Here is a 22,544-nt window from a genome sequence, read left to right as displayed (position 1 = left end):
CAAGACTCCCTTAGGAAGCCTGCACATTTGACATTTCAGGTTAAGGCAACTTCAGGATTATCCTTTCTGATGAGACCACTGTGGCATCTGTCCTCCAAGGGACACCCAACAGTCCTTCAGGCTATTAAAAAAAATAGTAACTTCTGTGTATGTTTTAACAAAGAAATTTAAAGTTGCGGTTATTAATGTTTAATGTACAGATTGTCTTAACTCTTTATATACACAAACATACATACTTACATTTATATATATATATATATATATATATATATATATATATATAATGTAATGTGTATATATATGTCTGTATATATATATGTAATGTAAGTATATATGGATCTATACATACAAACACAAGGTAAATATACGTATATTGGGAAGGTTTTCTTTTTTTCTAACTAGGTATTTGATCTGGGCAACATATTTGGATCTACTTCTTTTTAATAAAGTATAGTTGACACACAATATTAAATTAGTCTCAGGTGTACAACATAGTGATTTGACAATCCCATACATTACTCAATGTTCGCCATGAATAAGTGTAATCATACAACGTTATTACAGTATTCTTACCTATATTCCCAAATGCTGTATCTCTGCAACTTACTTATTTTATAACTTAAAGTTTGTACTTCTTAATCCTCTTTACCTATTTCCACCATCCTACCATTACCCTCCCATCTGGCAACCACCAGCTTGTTCTCTGTATTTAGAAGTCTGGTGCTGGTTTTTGTTTGTTCATTTGTTTTGTTTTTTACATTCCACATCTAAGTTTTATTTGTCTTCCTCTGACTTATCTGACTTAATATAATAATACCCTCTAGGTCCATCCATGTTGTTGCAAATGGCAAGACCTCATTCTTTTTGAAGGCTGACTAGTATTTCATCATCTTTATCCATTCATCTATCAATAGGCACAGGACGGTCTTATTTTTATAAGTAGGGAACATGCTTAAAAAGTTTGAAAACTGTTAGACTAAACACTGTTATAATCAGGGAAAATGAGTGTGGCCCATGTGTCACCAAGAAGTGGATGCAAAATGAAGAAAGTATGACTTTGTGTGTAATGATGTCTGTTTCATGCAATGACACCAGCTAACATGTAGTGTCTCCCTGCACAGGCTAAGCACTGTGCCAAGCACTGTACATACATCATCTCAGATAATCTCCAAAAAATTTAATGAGCTGTTGTGACTTCAGCACCATTTTACAGAAGAAGAAACTGAGGCCTAGAGCAATTACAAGGGCTGCCCATAAAAGCTCTTTTGTAGAGTCATGTGTTCTCCCAAATGGTATGTTTTTCCTAGGAAATTAGTCAGAAACAAGCAATATCTGGACTCCCTCTTGATTAATAAATCCACTAACCTTCCTATAATATTCTTTGGTAAAGAAAAGAACCTCTCAAAACTGAGACAGTGTAAGGTGCACATGAATTCAACCACCTAGAGCAGTTACTCTCAGTCCCTTCAACTCAGGGACAGCATCATCAGGCTTGTCTAGGGAGCTCCATTTCCCCTCTAGACTTCACAAACATAGACAGTGGCTAGGCAAGCTTTCAGGCCTCAGTCTCCCCCCAGAGCAAATCTGCCTGGCAGTATCATAAGCCTTGTTTTCTTTTCTACCCTCAGAATTTAATGTAGTGTTCCAGCTTCTGCAAGACTGTTGTAGAACTAGTAAATGGCCTATGAATAGTAATTTGTCTACAAAGAACTAATTTTGGACAATTACCAGGGGAACAAATTAAATTTCCCTCTGGGATTAATTTAATCACACTAATTTTTTTTTCCTCCAGGGTGTTTAGATGCATAGAACATATAAAGGCTTTTAACTAGGTCCAAATAAAACTTTTCTTTTGTGACATCTGAAAAAAAGCAAAAATACTATTAAAATTATATAGAGACAGAGAGAGACCTAGTATATGCCTTCTCCAGAGAGCTAAGATATAAAACAAAAGGAAGCCATACACAAGAGGAAAGAAATCAAAAGTTGTATTTCAGTGGGACATTCACTGGGCATCCCTAATGATTTGTTTGCCTATTTCTGCTTACCAAAGCTCTTCTGTGCCTCCTCCATATAGATCTAACATCTACAGGGAGTAGGTCCTCAGCTTTGACCTATTTGCCCATCTCATTCTAGGGCTGTAGAGGCCTTCGAGGACCAGAGTGGACATTTATTTGCATTGAAATGAAGCTGGTTTGCTCAGGTCCATTTCCTGAACCACCAGAGTGTCTTTGGACAATGTAGTCTATATGAGCTGCTTTGTTTATGAGGACTAAAAATTAGACCATGTTCACACTGCTATGCCATCTGGGAACTAGGCCAAATTTCAGGCAAGACCTCAGCATTTATAATAACAAAAGCACAATGGAAAAGTCCAGTTAATGAGGAGACACCCATAATGAATTTCCCAAAGGGCTGAGGGGTTTTAATAACACACTACAAGTAGTCTTATCCTTTCTAGGACTCTACCTCTTACACTAGGTTGCTACACAAATAACACCATGCAATCTTCTCCTGAACCCCTGGGGATCAAATAAGTAAGTAAGTGCATCTCTGAATTCCCACCCTCTTCAGGGTGCTGTGCAATAAATCTAAGTTTAGAAAAACCACATCACCTGCCTTTGTGATTTTTGTTTGTTGAATAGTTTTTAATTGAGAGTAGAGGTTTTGAAAGGGAAGGATCAAGAACTGGTTGGGACACAGGAAAAGAAAATTCTCTACATGGAATGGGAAAAAGAAAGAGGCTTCAAAAGCATCTTCTGTCATTAAAACACAGTAACAACAATAGTAATTTATAAATAAATTGAAGTGTTGATCTTTTATTTTTTGTGATGACATCATCTACAAAGAGTTTAGTGAATTTTCACCAAATTTGGAAGTTTCACTTAGAATGGTCTGAGTTAAACAAAGACTAAATTTGCTTCAGGGAACTGGAAACAGAGCTCCCTAGAGACATACATAAACATAGGCAGTTGTCTTCTGCAGGATCTGACACAGAGATTCAATAAGAAGCTCATGTGAGTGCCTAGCAGAGCAAGAGCTACCATGATGTGGGCAGAGAAAATACACAGTGGCTTCAAATGTGAGTCTCCAATCAAAACTCACTAAGACAGATGGTCTAAGTTGCTGAGCTGCTTCTCACAGGAACAATTCTAAGTATTAGGATCCAGGGTGAGTTATAGTGGGGATTTGTTTATTTAATAGTTAATGATCCACCCCATCCTAGTGAGGCCAGCTAGGAATAACAGTGAGTGGCCAAAGCAGACCAGATCCTCTCCCCTGTTTCCTGAATAAAGGAATGAATGAGTGAATGAGTGAGTGAGTGAGTGAGTGAGTGAGTGAATGAGGAGCTCCTGGTTGCATCACCTACACCTTCTCCACCATCTCATTCTACTTCCTTCTCATTCCTTTTCCCCAGTGCATTCCTCTGATACATTCCTCCTCCTGATTCACTCCATCTGGGGTAAGTGTTCAAAAACAAAGTTCATCCTGACTCCTATGCAAGTGTATCAGTTTGGGGGAGAAAAAAGCCAGAGAGATTGTTGCATTTGGCAGAATAGTATCAGGAGGCATTTCATGGGAAGAGAAGCCTGTGCTCTGTGTCCCTCCACGAGGGTCACCTGTGGTGATATAAATAAGACAAAGGATTTGAAGAGTGTGGAGGAGGGGAAACCTAGGAGTCTGACATGTGGCCTGAGGATTTTATGAGAAACTGGTTTTCCCAAATGGTTATTATCTTATTTATAACAACAAAGGATGTCAAACCATTTTAGACATTCTCTTCCCACAATAGTCCTTTCCAGGGGGATTTTGTCTATATCCTCAGTAAGGAAATTGACACTCAGGAAGGCTAAAAACACCTGCTTAGGCCAAGCCAGTCATGGCCCACAGCACCCCCTCCCTGGGCTCCTAGGAAATCAACTGATCCCAGACCTGAAGAAGAGCCCCAACTGGACTGTGAGCTCCTTGAGGAAAAATACTACTGAGTCTTGTTGACTTCTATGGTTCTCACCCCCATGCCAGGCACACAGCAGTTCCTCAGTAATCGTTGCCCTTTATAATTTAGCTTTTAATAATACTTTTAATTTTTAAAAATGAACTATTGGGACCTCATCAAAATATAAAGCTTCTGCACAATGCAGGAAACAATCAGCAAAACTAAAAGGGAACCAACAGGATGGGAGAAGATATTTGCAAGTGACATATCACATAAAGGGATAGTATCCAAAATCCATAAAGAACTTATCAAACTCAATACCCAAAAAACAAATCATCCAGTGAAGAAATGGGCAAAAGACATGAATAGACACTTCTCCAAGGAAGACATCCAGATGGCCAACCGACACATGAAAAAATGCTCAACATCACTCATCATCAGGGAAATACAAATCAAAACCACAATGAGATACCACCTCACACCTGTCAGAACGGCTAACATGAACAATTCAGGCAACAACAGATGCTGGCAAGGATGCAAAGAAAGAGGATCTCTTTTGCACTGCTGGTGGGAAAGCAAACTGGCACAGCAACTCTTGAGAACAGTATGGAGGTTCCTCCAAAAATTAAAAATAGAACTACTCTATGACCCAACAATTGCACTACTAGGTATTTATCCAAGGGATACAGGTATGCTGTTTTGAAGGGACACATGCACCCCAATGTTTATAGCAGCACTATCAACAATAGCAAAAGTATGGAAAGAACCCAAGTGTCCCATCAATGGATGAATGGATAAAGAAGATGTGGTGTGTGTGTACACCCCACACACACATACACACAATGGAGTATTACTCGGCAATCAAAAAGAATGAAATGTTGCCATTGCAACTATGTGGGTAGAACTAGAGGGTGTTAGGCTAAGCGAAATTAGTAGTCAGAGAAAGACAAATATCATATGACTTCACTCATATGAGGACTTTAAAATACAAAACAGATGAACATAAGGGAAGGGAAGCAAAAATAATATAAGAACAGGGAGGGGGACAAAACATAAGAGACTCTTAAATATGGAGAACTGAGGGTTGCTGGAGGGGTTGTGGGAGGGGGGATGGGCTAAATGGGTAAGGGGCTTAAGCAATCTACTCCTGAGATTATTGTTGCACCAAATGCTAACTAACTTGGAGGTGAATTATAAAAAAATAAATTATAGAAACAAATAATACTTTTAATTTTTAATAACTATGGTTGTTAAATAAATATATAAATAAATGAACAAATAAGGGGTCAACTATAGTAATGATTCAGAGAACCCCTCTACCAAAAAACTGTACACACCTATTATATGACCATGTATTATAGGCCAACTCTTTGTGTCAAACATGTTCTCTGGCTGTTGCCTTCCATTTTGACTTGATACCCAAGGGAAGACACATTAATTTCTAATTCTTCAATGTGAAGAAGATCTCCTTCCTGATAGGAAATATCTTGGAAATAGCAAAGTGCCAGGCAACTAGGTAGAGATGGGAAGTCAGATATGGGGAGGGAAGCTGGAAAGTAGAAGGAATGAGATAGTCCATCCATAAATAGCTGCTCCTGAAAGCACTTCACTTACCATTAGCATAATCTTGAGGAAGGGACTTCTCACAGCCTGTATCACCAACATTGTACACCATCCACACTGTGAATTCAAACTGGGTTTTGCATTTATGAACAAGCCCCACTGTTTCCCTGAAAATGCTATTGAAAAATGCCAGGTTTCTGTAGCAAAATCATGATATCAAATACTTTTCATTGTGTGCGTTCTTACTCATGACAGAGGCAGCTATTTTGACAGGAGCTATTGCAAAGGAGAAAGAGGAGGCAGAGAACAAGGAAGGGAGGAGGGAACGGAAAAGGGAAGGGATACAGTTAAGGAGGCAGATGTGCCTTAAAGAAAGGAGTTACACATGGAAGAAAATAAATCAAACCTCCAATTTAAAATTTATCAATTAAGATTACTCTCCTTGCAAGCCTTATTTCAGGAAAGCCTCAAGAGCTTCTTGAAGACACTTTCCCAAAAAATCTAAGTCATATTTGCCATAAAGAATATTAATCCAGTTAATAAGTACTTGGTGAATGCCAATTGCCTTAAGAAATAATTGACTATTAGGAAAAAGTGAGGGCTTGGATTCTGCGAACTGAAACGTTTTACCAACTAAGTAACCTTAGAACATTATTTCCTAGTCCCTCCAATCTTGAGTGTCCCCGTCTATAAAATATGGGTAATAATACCTACCACGCAGAGTTATGAAGATTAAGAAAACACATTTAAAGCATTAGCATTATGCTTCATAATTAAATGTCTTTTCCCTCCTCACCTGTTTGCTTTTTTCAAAATCTTTAGGGCACTCCTAAGACAAAAAATAGAGGATTGGTCTAGTCCTTCTGAAATGCAAATGTGTATATGAATCCTTTGGGAATTTGGTTAAAATACAGATTCTGACTCAATAGTTTGTTGGGGGGCAGGGAGGTTCTGCATATCTAATAAGCTCCTGGTCTGAGGTCTGTGGAACACACTTCAAGAAGCAAAGTATTAAATAACCTCTCAGAATATTGATAAAGACAAATTTCTGAGATATAAGATAGGTTGCATGCATTTTTTTCAAAAGGCTATGTAAACAATTTACATTAGTACAAATCCAAAACAGTCCCATTTGTGCACTATAGATTATGAACCTTCAGAGATACTTGATTTCACCAGCAGACCATGCAGCTGCATCACCACAGATAAATGCCTTACACCAGGACTTAGACTATAAAGACAAAGCGTCCTTTTGACTGAGCTGAAGATATTCTTCTGGACTTCTCCTTCAATCCTTCAAGAAAAATACATTGAATGAAAAAAAAAATCATTGGAGAAAAAAATGGAGCTTTTTCATACACTTTACTTTTTTTTTTTAATATGAAATTTATTTTCAAATTGGTTTCCATACAACACCCAGTGCTCATCCCAACAGGTGCTCAATACCCATTACGCACCCTCCCCTCCCTACCCCCCCCACCCCCCCCATCAACCCTCAGTTTATTCTCAGTTTTTAAGAATCTTTTATGGTTTGGCTCCCTCCCTCTCTTTTTTTTTTTCTTCCCCTCCCCCATGGTCTTCTGTTAAGTTTCTCAGGACACACTTTCAATTTAAGCTCTTGCAAATAAAAGATCAGACCAAGCATTAAGTTGGAAAACATGGGACCGTGGAAGAAATTCCATAGGTATATGAAAGCAAGGGGGAACATGGCAGAGTGAGGAGAAGAAATGCAGGTGCAAGAAACCCTTTTTTTTTTTTTAATGCTTAAGTGCAAAATACTGATCATTTGCACAGACAACAGCATATAGGCCTTTATGGCTTCAGGAAATTATCTGTAATTATTTGTTCATAAAACAAATTCAGAATTATTCCCTATGTTAAAATATTTGAAGTATTGATTTTAAGTAATCATATATGTATATATATAGTAAGGACAGTTAATTATGATATATATATATACATCATATATATGACATATATACACATCATATATGTATATATATATTTAAGTACACTTATATTATATATATTAAATATATATATTAAATATTAAATATATATATTTAAGTACACTTAAAATCAGTACTTCATTTATTATATATTATATATATAATTCACATTTGAATTAAACAAAAAATCAACTACCTTTCATACTCAAAAAAATTTAATTTCAATATACCCCAGGAGTACTTTTGAATGAGTTCATCATTTTCTTCTGTCAGTTTAGGCTGAGATGGGCTTAAAGGTGACTGACACTTGACTTTTTGAGTGGCCAAATGGTTCCCCAAATCTAGACAGGGTCTGAAGTGCAATGCAAATTAGTAGGTTTCCAAATCAAGTCAGACCATTTTTATATAAATGCAACATTGTATTTTATCATTCTTTTGTAATTTTTTTAAAAAGACATTATTAACAATATGAACTTCAAGAAAATATTCATCTCTTAGAAAATTGTCTTCCTTACCCAGATATAGTAAAAATGCTAATTGTAAGTCTAACACCACGTATTTTTATACTTAGTATTACAATGCCTTATACTGTTATTTCATTTGTGTATATAAAATCCCAAGGGGATAGCAAACTCTTAAAGGACTAAGACTTATTTTATACTTTTTTAAGTCTCTAAAGTACTTAACAAAGTGACAAACACCTACTAATTACTCAATACAAGGCTGATAAGCCCAACTGGAAAAAATACAAAATGATACAGTAATTTCCAGTACAAAACCTAGAGAACTACTTTTGCCAAAATAAGATAGGCACTAGCATAGAGACTTTTCACATTTTTAGCACAACATCTTCAGTTTATTAACTTTCCCATATCAGAGAGCAAAGGAGAAGGAAAAAAAATCCAATATTTCTTTAGCTTATTTTCTCACCTAGAAATGTCTGAACAATGCTGTCTCTGCGAAACATTATGAAGTTCAGCCCATTTGTGCTTCTAACCTCAAAAATGTCTTGCCTAGAACAATGGCGCTTTTGTGGCATTTGGTCTACAAGAGTATTTAAAATATCACAACATGGAACTAAGTGGTTTGCAAGAATCATAGAAACACAACTTGGTAAGGAATCTTTAAAGTTCAATTATTTATTCCATCCTTCTGCTTCCATATAGAAGCCATTTAAACCAGCACTGTAACAGCTTTAAAAAAAAAAAAAGTTTTCTGCTTATTAAGATAGAAAGCAATAATCTGCCTAGAAATTAGGTTGGTGGTAAGGACAGTTAATTATAGAAACTGGAAACTCGTTAAGTCAGCAATTCATAATGATTAATGGTCCAATGGCAACTACAGGGAAGTGTCCAGTGATAAGGTACATAGTTCTGTCTCAAATGTGTTATACTCAATATTTTTATTACTTACTTATAACAGTGATTCTCAATCCTGTTGGCTCATTAGAATTACCTGGAAAGCTTTAAAAAATATACTAATGCTTGGACTCTACTTCCAGAGCTCCTGATTCAATTGGCCCATTCGATTAGACATCAGTGAAGATGTAGAAGACATGCTCCTAAGTCTGCATATGACACAATAACCAAAGGAATAGTTGTGTGCCAAATTCCATGACAAGCAAGATAAAGAGAGAAATGTGACAGTCTTTGTCATTAATGATGAAAATGAGATTAGTATGAGATTAAGATAAGTTAATCATCACCAAAAAGCCAGTGCAATCTTAGATGCATTAATAATTCTTCTCCTACTTCGAGCTACTCAAATAACTTCTAGAATATGGTGTTTGACTTCGGAACAACCCACTTTAAGGGATTATAGAAAAGCTGAAGATCTTTGGGAGAAAAAAAAGAGGAAACTGCAGATGACTGTCCTGGAGATAAGTCTACTCAATGAACCCAGGTTTAGAATTTTAAAAACATTATCAGGTTTGTCATGTGAACCAGAAGACATGTTGGCTCTCTTTTGGCCTCAGAAGATAAACCAATAGATAATAAAGCAAGAGAAAATCAATTTGGCTCAAGTGAAGGAAAAACTGTTTAATGATCAAAACTATCCAAAAACAGAGCACCAGAAAAGTTCCAAATTCAGTCATTAAATACAAAGGTTGAAAATGTGTTATAGATAGAGTGACAGTCCCGGTTTATGCCCACTGTCTTGGCAAAATAACTAATAGGATCCCCTTTCATTCTCACAAGTGCCCTGGTTTGGAACAGAAATTATCTATTCTCCCTAGTTTTGGAGCATTATCAGAATAATTAAAGAAAAATTAAGCCAGGTGGGCCCCCCACACTCCACACCCTTCCCCACTGAAGAGAGGTGGTGAGTTCCCCTCTTGTAGAGTGATATAAAGACTAGATATGCAGTCAGTGAGAATTCTGGAGACAGAAGTGAATGGGAAAACTTTAAAGGATAACTCCACAATTGAGACTCTCTAATGCACTTAAGCTAACTTCCTTACAGTACCTGAAAAGTGAGTCATGTTTTATCATTTGTATAAAACAACTTTTCTTCCCTGGATGTCACCATCCACAACCTATCCAAAATGCACCTGGATAGCCACAGCCATAATGACATGACCTTGTTTCACAGCAAGCTTGACAACCAAGGAGCATGAATGAAACCCAGAACACTTAGGGCTTCTAGAGAAGTCAAGACAGGTATACCAACAGCCAGAGGTTTATACCACTGATCTGTATATAGGAATCTGATTGCTGTCCTCTGCTCAATTTCTCAAAGAACAGGCTTTCTCTAGTCAAGCCAGAACATTCTTCCAAAGATGCACACACATAGTTACAACTAAAACCTTACTTACATGCACACATTCATGCAACACACATACATTTACACACATACATATATAGCTCCTAACCAACTCCTAGCATCATATTTCATATATTTTCAAGTTTGACATTCATGCTTAAATAGCTTACCTTTGTAAGAAACTGCAGAAAAAGCCAGATTCAAAATACAACAGTAATCTGACCACTGGTTTCATAATTGTGGACATGAATTTGAAACATTAACACAAATGATTAATTTTCCAGCTATAAAATGTAAAATATGGTAATTGCCATCTTTTCATAGTATGATTCACAGAACCAAACTATTTGGTCCAGTAAAGAAAACTACAAAACAAGATAAAAATCACTTTGAAACCGTTGGGGTTGGTGGTTTTTCCGTTAACTTCTCAACTGTTACTACTCTTGCCAAATTTTATCCACATGATTGATTTATGGATTACTTTCATAAACCATTTGCCAACAAAGGAAACTGCATTTGTGTTGCTCACTCCACACAGGAAGTTACTTCTCTTCCTGCTCCATCTTTTCATTTCTTTGCCTGGCAATAGCCAGGCAACAATGGAGCGCTAAGATTCTAACACCAAAATTAGCTTATTTTAATTCTTCTAACTGCAATTACACATTGCTTGGAACCTTTTCAATTTCATGTCACTGCAATGAAGAAATTAAAATTAAAAAAAAATCTGTGTGGCTTTACTTGAAGTTTACTTCACACACAGATGAAACGGAACAAGTTTATGAAGACACTAAAATTATCTCAAACATGCAACAGGTACGTAACAAACACTTCAGAGTTGTAGAGTTTAACTGGATTCTTTAACTACCCCTTAATGCACCATTTTGGAACATTGAGAAATACGAATTCAGAGTCTAAAACAAAAGATTAAAACAGACCAACCAAATAAAAGAAACAAGGAATCAGACAAATGCTTAGCCAAAGAATAAGACTATTTAAATAAATCAGATGTCAAAGAGATAAAATGTTTATACTTTTAAACTCTTAAATCCAGAAAGAAAATGAAGTAAAGCCCAAAAATTACTTTTTATCCTCCACATAAATTATTTATAAAGGAAACACTTCTGTCATATAGAACATAGAATAATTTACACGTATTAACAGCACACAAAATAGAAGACATTTGCAATGTTTGCTAAAAAGCCACTGTTGCTATGGGAATGCCCTAATACAAAACACAACAACCAACAACCAGAAACCCATAACAAATGCAAGTTACTGGCACTTTCCACAACTAATTCCAACTTGTCACACTGCTTGTCATCATCTGTACTCTTTGGTTGGTGCATAAATTGCTCTAATAATCAGGCCTATTGGTGACGATCTACAGCATATCGGTGCTGCTGCTATGCTGCTCATGAAGAAAAGAAAGAGAAACCCAAATTTCTCATCAGGCTGAAGATTAAAGCAGGACTCAGATGTGTCTCAACATATTGATATTTTAAGAGTCTCCCCTCTCCCTAAAAAAATATTTAGAGTTTTACCTTCCCATGCATTTGGATAGCCAAAATATGTGAGATTGATTCAAAAATGTACTTAATTTCACTAAGCCTGAAAGCTTATATACTATTTCCTTCCTTTTTGTTGCAAATTCTTAATGATGGGCTATACCATGCTCCCTACTTTTGCATTTTTTTCCTGCCTCTGACTCTCAAATATTATCTTTAAAAAAATAATAATAAAGGTATTTTCTTCAGGTCCTCCAATTGGTCCCTTCTGATTTAAAGATGTTTTTCTTACTATATGGAGGTTCCTCAAAAAATTAAAAACAGAAATGCCATATGACCCAATAATTTCACTACTAGGTATTTACCCAAAGAATATGAAAATACAAATTCAAAAATCTGTATGTGCCCCTATGTTTACTGCAGCATTATTTACAATAGCTAAGGTATGGAAGCAGCCTGTTTATGGACACATAGATAAGGAAGATATGATATATATACAATTGAATATCACACAGCCATATAAAGGATCTTGCCATTTACAACATGGAGGGACCTAGAAGGTATCGTTCTAAGTAAGTTCAACTGAGAAAGACAAATACCATATGATCTCACTCATATACGTAATCTAAAAAACAAAACAAATGAAATAAATGAACAAACCCAAAGGAGAATTAGACCTATGGAGAACAAAGTGATGGTTGCAGGGGAGGCAGGGGGAAGATGGGCAAAATGGATGAAGGGGAGTGAAGTACAGGCTTCCAGTTATGGAATGATTAAGTCACAGGAATAAAAGGTACAGCACAGGGAATACAGTCAGTAGTATTGTGATGAACACTGTATGGTGAACAGATATGTTGTGGTCAACATAGTATAGCATATAGATCTGTCAAATCACTATGCTGTATGCCTGAAACTAATTTAACATTGTGTGGCAACTACACTCAAATTAAAGATCTTTTTAAAAATAAAATAAAGATGTTTTTCCTTAGCTCTTAACCTGATGAGCACCTAGCATTAGAATGGTTACGCAACCCTACCCCCCCCTTTCCTGAGAGGCTCCTTTTCCCCTGGCTTTCATCTCACTGTCCTCTCTTTGTTCTCCTCAATCTTTGCTGCTCCTACTCCTTCTTGGGCTCCCCCCTTTCCCTTTTCTAACTAAATGTGGGTTTCTCCCTCCACACCCCACAAGTCAGCCATCACTCCTCAACAAGTTCTATTTTTCTCCTAGCTCGAAGCATCTTCTTCCAACTAATATCCCTACTCTACAGTTTTAAGCCCACCCAGTTACATTCTGTATCACCTGGGCATCTCCATTTGGATACCTACTCTATTTTATCTGGAAGGCAAAGAAAATCCCTTTTCACTTTGTGACTCCTTAGCTCCTGGGAGCCTGTTACCTCATATTCAAGTTTTCTTAAACAATCTTATCTCACCTACCTGAATGTTAATTTCCTATGACACACCCCTCATGCCCAATTGGGTCTAACTACAGGACTTTGCCCATTTCCCCCCCTTCTTAATATAGGTGGTAAAACAACAAACAAACAAGGCCCATATCACTTCCCATTTCCTCTGACAAGACTTCCTCAAAAACTCACAAGCCATATCGCACAATTAGGATTTAGCATTATCTTTTCCTCTTTACCTGTTATCAAGTTTGTTCTCATGGGTTAGTCTTCTCTTCTTGAGTAGATCGTATATGCTCAGGTAGAAAACAGAATATATAGCCCCTGTTTTAGCAAACCCCGTAGCAGGCAACACATTGCCATTCTAAGCAGATAAGGCCTTGTAGCATGCACTTTGGGGCCCACTAAAAATAGCCTGCTCGTCTTTTTCCTCATTTTTTTAAATTTTCCAACATCATTTATTTTTAAACAAAATCAGAAAGTAACCATAATTAATCTAACGCTTTTTCTGACATTTCTTGACATCAACACATATTAATACGACTACAACGGTTTTCACAACTTCTACTATTCACTTTGAACTTCTTTTAATAGGGATAACGAGTCTGGATATTTGGCTGGCTTTACCAAGTTTTCTAACATTTTTAACATTAACATATTTTAATACAACAACTGTTTTCCTTACTTGCATTATTCATTCCTATTATTAACCAGGAAAACTTTGAACTCCTTTCTAATGAGAATAATAATTCTAGCACTTGGCTGGCTCTCCCTAGAGTCTCCAATCCTACTTTGCTGTACACATCTTGGCAGTCCAAAATCCCTCTTGTAATTTTATGTTTTCTACCTTCCAGTTTTCACAATCTCATGTCTAATTTACCAATTAATTTCACCTAGAATCATTAACCTTGTCTTTTGTTAATGTTCTAAACCCTTTAGCTCTTAAAAGCACTTTTGATCATTTTTTAAGCCTGTGTTATGTCCTATAATGTGCTTTGAAGCTTTAGGCTTTGTTGACAAATTAAGGTTCTCTAGGTATTGAAATATCTTCCTTCAGCCTTCAAAGAGAAACATTTGCTCAGCCAGGCTTAGTGCTTATGGAAATCACACCATTTATCTGAGCTTTGTGTAAATTTTTCTCCCAAGTGCTCATTTACAAATGCTAAGAGTAAGATTTAAGGTCATTCTTAGACTCACATTTGTAAAATTTTGTATCTCCTTTATCTGTCTTTGTCCCCAGAGTATAAATATTTTACAAATAGGTATATGAGGGAAGGAGAGAGGATTTGGAAGATTTTGTCCTTTTGTTGGTGCTGTTTGTTTTTCAGGTTGGTCAGAAGAGCACTATGGTATCATGAGAAAAATAGGCTTTGGAATCTGGCCAATCTGAATTAGAATTCCAGCTGTGCCACCTATTAGTTCTGGAAATGGAGATTCACTTCATCTGGCTGGGTTTTGTGGATGATCAGCAATGTACAAAGCCCCTGGACACCAAGCTATAAGAATGGGAGCCACTACCTAGCTGTGCAACCTTGAGCAAGTCACTTGAGTGAGATCTCCATGCCTCAATGTTTTTACACACAAAAGTGAGGTGATAAAAGATAATAAATATGCTCTTATTCATTGAACTGTGGCTAAGTTCAGTAAGTTTAGTATAGTAGAGTGCTTAGAGCCACACTTTTCACATGGTAAGCACTATGTGTGTGTGAGCTATTACTATTGTCACTATCTCTATTGCTATTACTATCACAGTTGGTCATGTATCTACCTGTTAATATCCACGCTGAGAGTGTCAGGAAAATTTCCTTAAGTCGCCAAATGCTTTGCACAGAGTAGGTAATCAATAAATATCTCATTGAATTATTATCATTTACACAGAGCTTATTTGGTGGGACAGGGTGGGGGTCTCTACCACCGCAATCTTTATACTGTAGTCTTCTTGCTGTCGCTACATTTGTTTCTCTACTACTGCATCAGCAGCAACTTCTATACCTTTAGTATCACAGATTTGCTAATTTGGGGGGTGATACTTGCTACCAAAGTTTTACGACTTTAGCCCATTTTTCAGTATCTTCCTAGCATTGTTATTATCAATATCTTACTTTATTTAATGCTTATAGGAAATCTGTAATTTATTGTGAATACTTGCCCACCACCAAGTTAGATTTGAGACAAAGTCCATATAAAATATTTAGTGCAGGTCCTGGTACATGGCAACTATGAGATATGTATGTATGTATACATGTATGCTAGTCTTACTATTGTCAAATATTTTATATAAATTATCTCATTAAATCTTTAATAAATAATCCTATGAGGGGCACCTGGGTGGCTCAGTGGATTGAGCATCCTAGTCTTGATTTCAGCTCAGGTCATGATCCCAGGGTCATGGGATGGAGCCCTATATCTGGCTCCACACTGAGCATGGTACCTGTTTAAGATTCTCTCTTTCTTTCTCTCTCCTCCTTCTGCCCCTCTCCCCTGCTTGCACTCTAATTAAAAACAATAGTCTTATGAGGAAAATTCCTTATTTCACATATGAAATAACTGATGTTCAGAGAAATAAACCAATTGAGATCACAAGTTAGCAAATGAGAGAAAGCATTCAAACCATGGCCTATCTTATCCTAAAAACACTCTTTACACTACATTTGGGTGGGACTTCACCAGTTCTCCCTTTTTCTTTTTCAGAAATAGTTTCAGTTTATTCCCATCTCCTTTTCAGCCTTTAAGTGGGAATACTGCTTTTCCAATTATAAGCATTCTCCTCCCTAAGATCTACAGAGGTCTCTTCAAATCCTTTTCCATTTGGGGCAATATCCTTCAAAGCGAGGTTGAGCAAAAAGTCCCAGGCTTTCATCGTTCTTACAAACATATTCCATATAATAAGTAGTTTAAAAGCCTTAATATCAGGCTGAATCTGTGTGAATCTGAATATCAGGCTGAATCAGATTCAGATCCCATCTCTACACAGACTAGCTCATAGGGTCATTGTGTGTTACTCTACTTCAATCCTTACATTAACTGAAATAAGTACTTGTATCATCCCCAATTTGTACCTGAATAGATGGGCTGAGAATGGTCCCACAGTTCACTGTATGGTCAGCCATCCTGTTCGGAGTTCCCAAATCAAGCTGTGTACAGTGGGGACCCACGCCCATTTTAGGTGGGCCTGGCTCATCCTCTCTGAGCCACAGTAGTGATTGATAGACTAGGGATACCTGTGCTCATCTCTCCTCTGCAGCTTCCCTCTCTCAACTCTTGTCCTTCTTGGTTTCTCCAGCTCCTAATGAGTTTTGTTCTTTCCTTGGAAGGTTTTAACTCAGAGACTGAGCTGCCTTATTTGATACGCTACAGTCATAGAATATTGTTCTACTGTTTTGTTGTTGTTAGGAAGCCCAAGAGAACACAGAGCTGTAGCCACACATCTAAGTGCTTTTGTTCATTAGCATGCAAGCTCAAGAGAAAACCATCTCTGTGTCATTAGTGTGATATTACTCTTAAAAGATCTGAAACAATCATGGCAAAAATTGTTAACATCTATTTAATCTGGCTAGTGGGCACACAGGTGTCATTGTTTCCTATACTGTTCCATAAGTTTGAAATATTTCATAAATTAAGTAAAAATAGCTGTAAGTAGAAAAAACTATCATCTCACAAAAGGCAAATAAAATATGGCTTTCCTAATAGAGTTACTACTCACAGAATGAAAATACTTGCTACACACTGGAAAACAAGTAAATACTGAAATGCATAATTACTTCACAGTGGATTACTTATTACTGTTTTCCCCAAGGGTTTTTTTTTAATTTTTTTATTTATTTTTGAGACAGAGACAGAGAGAGAGATAGAGAGCACAAGCAGAAGAGGGGTAGAGAGAGAGAGACAGAGAATCTGAAGCCAGCTCCAAGCTCTGAGCTATCAGCACAGAGCCCGACATGGGGCTCAAACTCATGAACCACAAGACCATGACCTGAGCCAAAGTCAGAGCTTAACCAACTGAGCCACCCAGGTGTGTCCACAAGGTCTTAAAATATACACATGTCTACTCTTCTGATTTGAGGTTTGATGGTTAAGGCTTTCAGGAGTCATCCTCTACAGTTAAAGGACTAGCTATAGACTGGATGTAAAGGTATGGAGCCAAGTTTGGTGATGACCAGAGGTGCCAAATAACTAGACGTCAAGAAGCCAGAGAGAGTGACATAAATCACCAATAGGAGGGAAAGTGGATGATGGGCAGTGAGGAGGGCACCTGTTGGGATGAGCACTGGGTGTTGTATGGAAACCAATTTGACAATAAATTTCGTATTAAAAAATAATAATAATAAATAAATAAATAAACATTAAAAAAATTTTTTTAAATCACCAATAGGAATTAAAGCCTCATTCTCTCAGGCTAAGCAACATGTTCATCAGCCTCCTGAGAAGGATTCCTTCTCTCAAAGGCAGACTTATGTTAACCAAACTTACAAGACTGATGAATAAAATCAGGGTGCAAATATATTATTTTACAATGAGAACTCTGTCATAGAGCCAGTGTACTGATTCCGTGTAGAACAACTGCCACTGGACAACAAAATATAATTACACGATTCGTACAGCATGAGAAAAGTGCAGTTGTTAGCTACCTTTGTTGAATATTTAATAGTACCAAGCTTAGCCCAACGCATCCATCTCCATATATGGGAAAAACCTACCAATAAGAACAAAATGCTAAAAATTATCCATTGTGCAAAACTCTGTCTTCTGGCTAGTGCCTAAATAAGCAATGCCAAATATTGCCCTGCCTTCATAGTTATCAAAACCCTCTTTGAATTGAGACCTTCCTTCATGAAAGGTGTTGCTGCACTCAATCTTATAGGCCAAATGTCACCTACAAAATCACTTCTACCAATTATCTTTCTTAGAGCTTATAAAAGACTCCATGTAACAACTTAGGTTGAATCATAGATAGATGAGAAGATCTTTATGAGGTCCTATCTTGTAATGCATGAAGTTGTTCATCAATGTATCCAAAGTTCCTAGAGCAGTGTTAGTGACTTAACAGACGATAAATATTTCTAACGTAAGTGAAAAAAATCCTCTTGAAAAACATTTTTTTCAAGTAGTTCAGTACAAGCTTAAAGCCTGCACATTTTAACTAATCATTTCCACTTCTCATTTGATAAACACAATCATTCCAGACTTCAGAACTTTGTCCTACACATACTTTCCCACACTGAGCCTGAGCTAGAGAAAATCCCCCAAAAGCCATTCATCACCCATCAGCCAATACCATCACTTCTATCACTATTACCACAGAGGCCTATTTATTCTAGTGGCCCTATGTATTCTTGTGGCCAAATAGACACCAAAATTAACTATCAATTCGTGAGAAAGAAATTTTGTCTTCTTCCTATACCAAAGAACATACCAACCACTCTTATGGCATGACAAAAATAAGTGTATAAACATTACTAAAACCTGTATTCATGGAAACATATAGCACCTTGAAACTAAAATGGGCCAAAACAAAGAAAGTTTTTGGTGAAGTTGTAAAGTTCGAGAAGGCATAAATCCAACTCTTCTTAAGGTAAAACTCATCCCAGCATGCATGTGCCATGTATGTTTTACTCACTGCGTACTGGAACTTTTCATTATGTTCACGGTCATTGGCTTTCACTATCCGTTCTACTTCTAAAGAGAAGGAGAAATCAGGTATGAAATTAAATTTTTGACCCAAAGAAACATATAATTCATTAAACTAACATCACTTAGGTTACTTTGATTGTAGTCAAGGTTGCAAGAATTCTTTCCTTTGAAATTTGAAGGGCATTGGTTTTTTCCAGCCTAAATGTTGGAACATGTGTTGGAAAGTCCCAAAATGGAAAGCTGAAATTTGTCTCATTGTAATTCTGATGCCAGCCATAAAACAAAACATTATGTGTCTCCAATTTCTACATCCCTTTAGCTCCACAAAGACCCTTTCTCTTAACTCCGAGTAGTTCCTAAAGGAGAATGCTGTTGAAAGTCAAATGCCACACTGAGATTTTTTTTTCTTTTTTTTTTTGCTACCAAGTCACAAAATACTGTAGAGCCAAACAAAACCATACTGAAGTGGCCATGGAGGTCACTGACCTTCTGGTCACTGAGCAAAAATGATTTTTTTTTTTTTTTGAGAGAAAGAGAGTGCATGATCAGGGGAGAGAGACAGAGAATCCCAAACAGGCTCCATGTTGTGAGCCCAGAACCCAACGCAGGGCTCAGACCCACGAACCATGAGAGTTGGGTGCTTAACTGACTGAACCACCCAGGCATATTCAGAGGAACTGCACATCATCAGGAGACTGAGACTTGCCCTTTGCTGGAAGTAGCCAAAATATCTTCTGGGAAAAAAAAATGCAAACACCAGTACAAATAAAAAAATAAAATAAAATAAAACAACAAACTCAAAGATTATGATGGTGCAGAAATTAAAATTTGCACTGGCAAAGGAAAAACAGTGCACCCGAAACACCAGTAGAGCATGTTTTTGTAGTAAAAGTAGCAAGTTCTTGCTCCATTTAACTAAATTCAGAGTTGACAAAAGGGTGATGATGGACTAATGAAAGCTATGGAATGGAGACCAGCAAAATGAACACCAGATGTCAATGCAGAACATTCAAGATAAGTAACTTCACCATTTCACCTGGGACCCCCTTAATCCCACAGCTCTCCACCTGGGTAAGTGACAGGTGGTAAAAACTACAGGGATAGTAATAAGAGTCTGAGTTTGGAGAAGGTACTTAACCACAGAGATAAAGGAGACTGGAGGGTGGAAAGTAACTTAGAGGCATCTATTAGTGATGGGGGAAGGAAGAGCAAGGGGAAAGCAAAGAGAGGAAGAGCTGAAAGTAGAATTAAGGTGACAAAGATGAGGGAAATGAAGAGAAGTGGGGAGGAAGAAAGGAACCTATTTTATCACCACTACCCTCCCTAGGCCAGGTACCACGATTTGTAAGAACTGACAACTTTTTCCCCAAAGTCCAAGAGGAATCTGTCTCTACAGCCCCATTGGCTCAAGTCTCAAAATATGATGCTATGTTTATATCTGAAGACTGCTTCTGACAAATGACACCCTGTCTTTGGTTATGGTTGATTCTCTACCTTTTGTGAAAGGTCTGTTTGACATCCACCTACATGGCTTTCTTCTTACCTATGTAATTAAGTCAGTTCCCTGTGACTATTCCTGTTTTCAAGGCTAGCTCACCTAGTTTTTGATAATAACAATAACAATATTGGACTGATGTCCACAGCTGATGACACCTGAGTGGGCTTGTCCCTAACATATGTAACTCTGAAATCCTGAATTCACCAGGAGGCAACCTCTTAACCAATCATCCCCTGCAGGAAACATTTCAAACCCTGGCTATCAAAGCATCATCCTATCCTTCTTATTGCTTCCCTAACAAAGAGCAAAAATATCAAAGCCCAAAATGGTATTTTGGAAGGTGAGGGGACTTAAAGCTTAAAAAGCTGGATGATTTGTTTAAACATCCCTACCTTCACCCAGGCATGGTAAAACGGCTGACAGGAAAACACTGGATGTTATTAGGAGGATGAAAGTTAACCTGGCCCACCTGGCATCCTGCTTGTAAGTTAAATATTAACTTTAGCTGTAAGTCAAAAATTAGATATGCTAATTTGTACATTAATTGCCTTTAGTTGACCTCACACACATTCAGATGGTCATCATTTTTAAATTTCACACTATAAGGAGCACATCCAGGGATAGAATTCTATAGTTATGCACCTGATTTTAGTCACTCCAAACACCAGAATCTTGGCTCCTGTTCAGTGTCTCCCTGTAACCACCCTCCCCAAGGACTGAGAATAGCCCTTTACCCAAGGGGCCAGAAGAGTAATTTCTGCGCTAGGAAAGTTTGAATGTTCTTCTCCGTGTCCACGAGAACTTGGACTTGCTCTTGCTCTTGTCCCGTGAGATTTTGTTAGAGCCAGGAAGTCTTCTTTTGGCTTCTAAATCATTATTATTAAATCTTTATCTTTGCTTCTGTACTTCTACTAAGTACTATCTTTCTGAACCGAGTCTTTATGAATAAACTCTGGCATCCTATTTTCCATCCCTTCACTAAGCTCTACAAAATCCCAGCTTTGGTTCTACATCCCTATAGCTTTGTGCCTTTAACCTAACTCTGCTAGGCCAAGAACTGACATTCTTTCATGTGCTATGACCGTGGGTGAGGGGATGTAAACCTCTCTTGGCAATATGTCACATCATGTAAGAAGAGGAAGCTGAAAATTAATCCTCAATAAACAACTCCCAATCATTGTTCAGAGGTTCAATGACTTAATGCCCAATATTCCATAGGCATTTCAGGAACCTTCCAGCTGTGAGAATACTAAAAGAAAAGTACCCACTAGGAGATGAATGATTTACTAGGATAAGCTCACTGCTACATAACCATTATCACTGAAATTTTGTGGTTCCAAAAAGGTGTAAAGTGATACAGAAGGATGTATAAAATATAATGAGCCAGCATATGTTAAACTGCAGTTCAAAGAGCTTCCAGGTAAAGATAGCCAACTAAATATGTCCTTCTATCACTCTTCCCACTCAGGCCTCACTGAAATAGCAGCAATAGGTCTTTTTTTTCTTTTTTTTTCTTTTTTGAAGAATAAAAATGTAACAGTTTTAGAAAACAAGTGGAGGCTAGAAGGGGTTCAAAATTTTAAATATTCCCAGTGAAGCCCCAAAGAAGTTCCAAATTCAGTCAATAAACACAAAGGTCAAAAATGTGTTATACATAGGGTGACAGTCCCAGTTTATGCCCATTGTCTTGGCAAAGTAACTAATAGGATCACCGTTCACTCTCAAAAGTGTCCTGGTTTGGAAGATAAATTATCTGTTCAGTCTAGTTTTTGAGCATCACCAGAACATTAAAGAAAAATTGAGCTAGGTGGGCCCCTCACTCACACCCTCCAACTTTGCCCACTAACGAGAGTAGGCAACATGCCTGGGAAGGAAACCAAGAGTGGGTGTTCAGACCTAAGAGAAGCAGCTCTGAACCTCCACATCAGCTACAGGAGACTCAGGTCCTAGTAAACCCTGCCTTACAAAGGCAGCTGTGGGATTTGCCAGACTATGGACTGAATGCCTGTGACCCCAGAAAATTCACATGTTGAAACATTCCTAATGTGATGGTATTTGAGGGTCTTTGGGAGGTGGTTAGATTATGAGGGTAGAGCCCTCATGAATGGGATTAGTGATCTTATAAACAAGGCCCCAGAGAGTCCCTTGCCCCTTGCATCCTATGAGGACATGGCAAGAACACAGCCATCTGTGAACCAGGAAGCAGGCTCTCACCAGACACCAAAACCACGGGCACCTTGATCTTGGACTTCCCAAGCCTCCAGACCACGATAAATTTCTGTTGTTTGTAAA

At 37.5% G+C, this 22,544-nt stretch overlaps 1 protein-coding gene across 18 annotated transcripts in view; it reads right to left on the bottom strand.

Annotated features, from left to right (window-relative positions):
* Nucleotides 1–22,544, bottom strand: part of ATP8B4 (ATPase phospholipid transporting 8B4 (putative)) — a 272,767-nt gene that overhangs the window by 204,324 nt on the left and 45,899 nt on the right. For 11 of the 18 annotated variants that reach the window (XM_060618559.3, XM_060618571.3, XM_060618558.3 and 8 more), the window contains exon 3: nucleotides 18,741–18,799. The exons of 1 other annotated variant lie outside the window; for it this stretch is intronic. In XM_060618559.3, the coding sequence (XP_060474542.3) occupies nucleotides 18,741–18,799 (59 nt within the window). 6 more of the 18 variants (XM_078448596.2, XM_078448598.2, XM_060618567.3 and 3 more) reach the window with 6 other exon arrangements.

Source organism: Panthera onca, chromosome B3, assembly GCF_046562875.1.
Source record: "Panthera onca isolate mPanOnc1 chromosome B3, mPanOnc1 haplotype 2, whole genome shotgun sequence".
NCBI classification, from domain to species: Eukaryota; Metazoa; Chordata; class Mammalia; order Carnivora; family Felidae; genus Panthera; species Panthera onca.
This window is presented reverse-complemented; position numbering and strand designations above follow the sequence as displayed.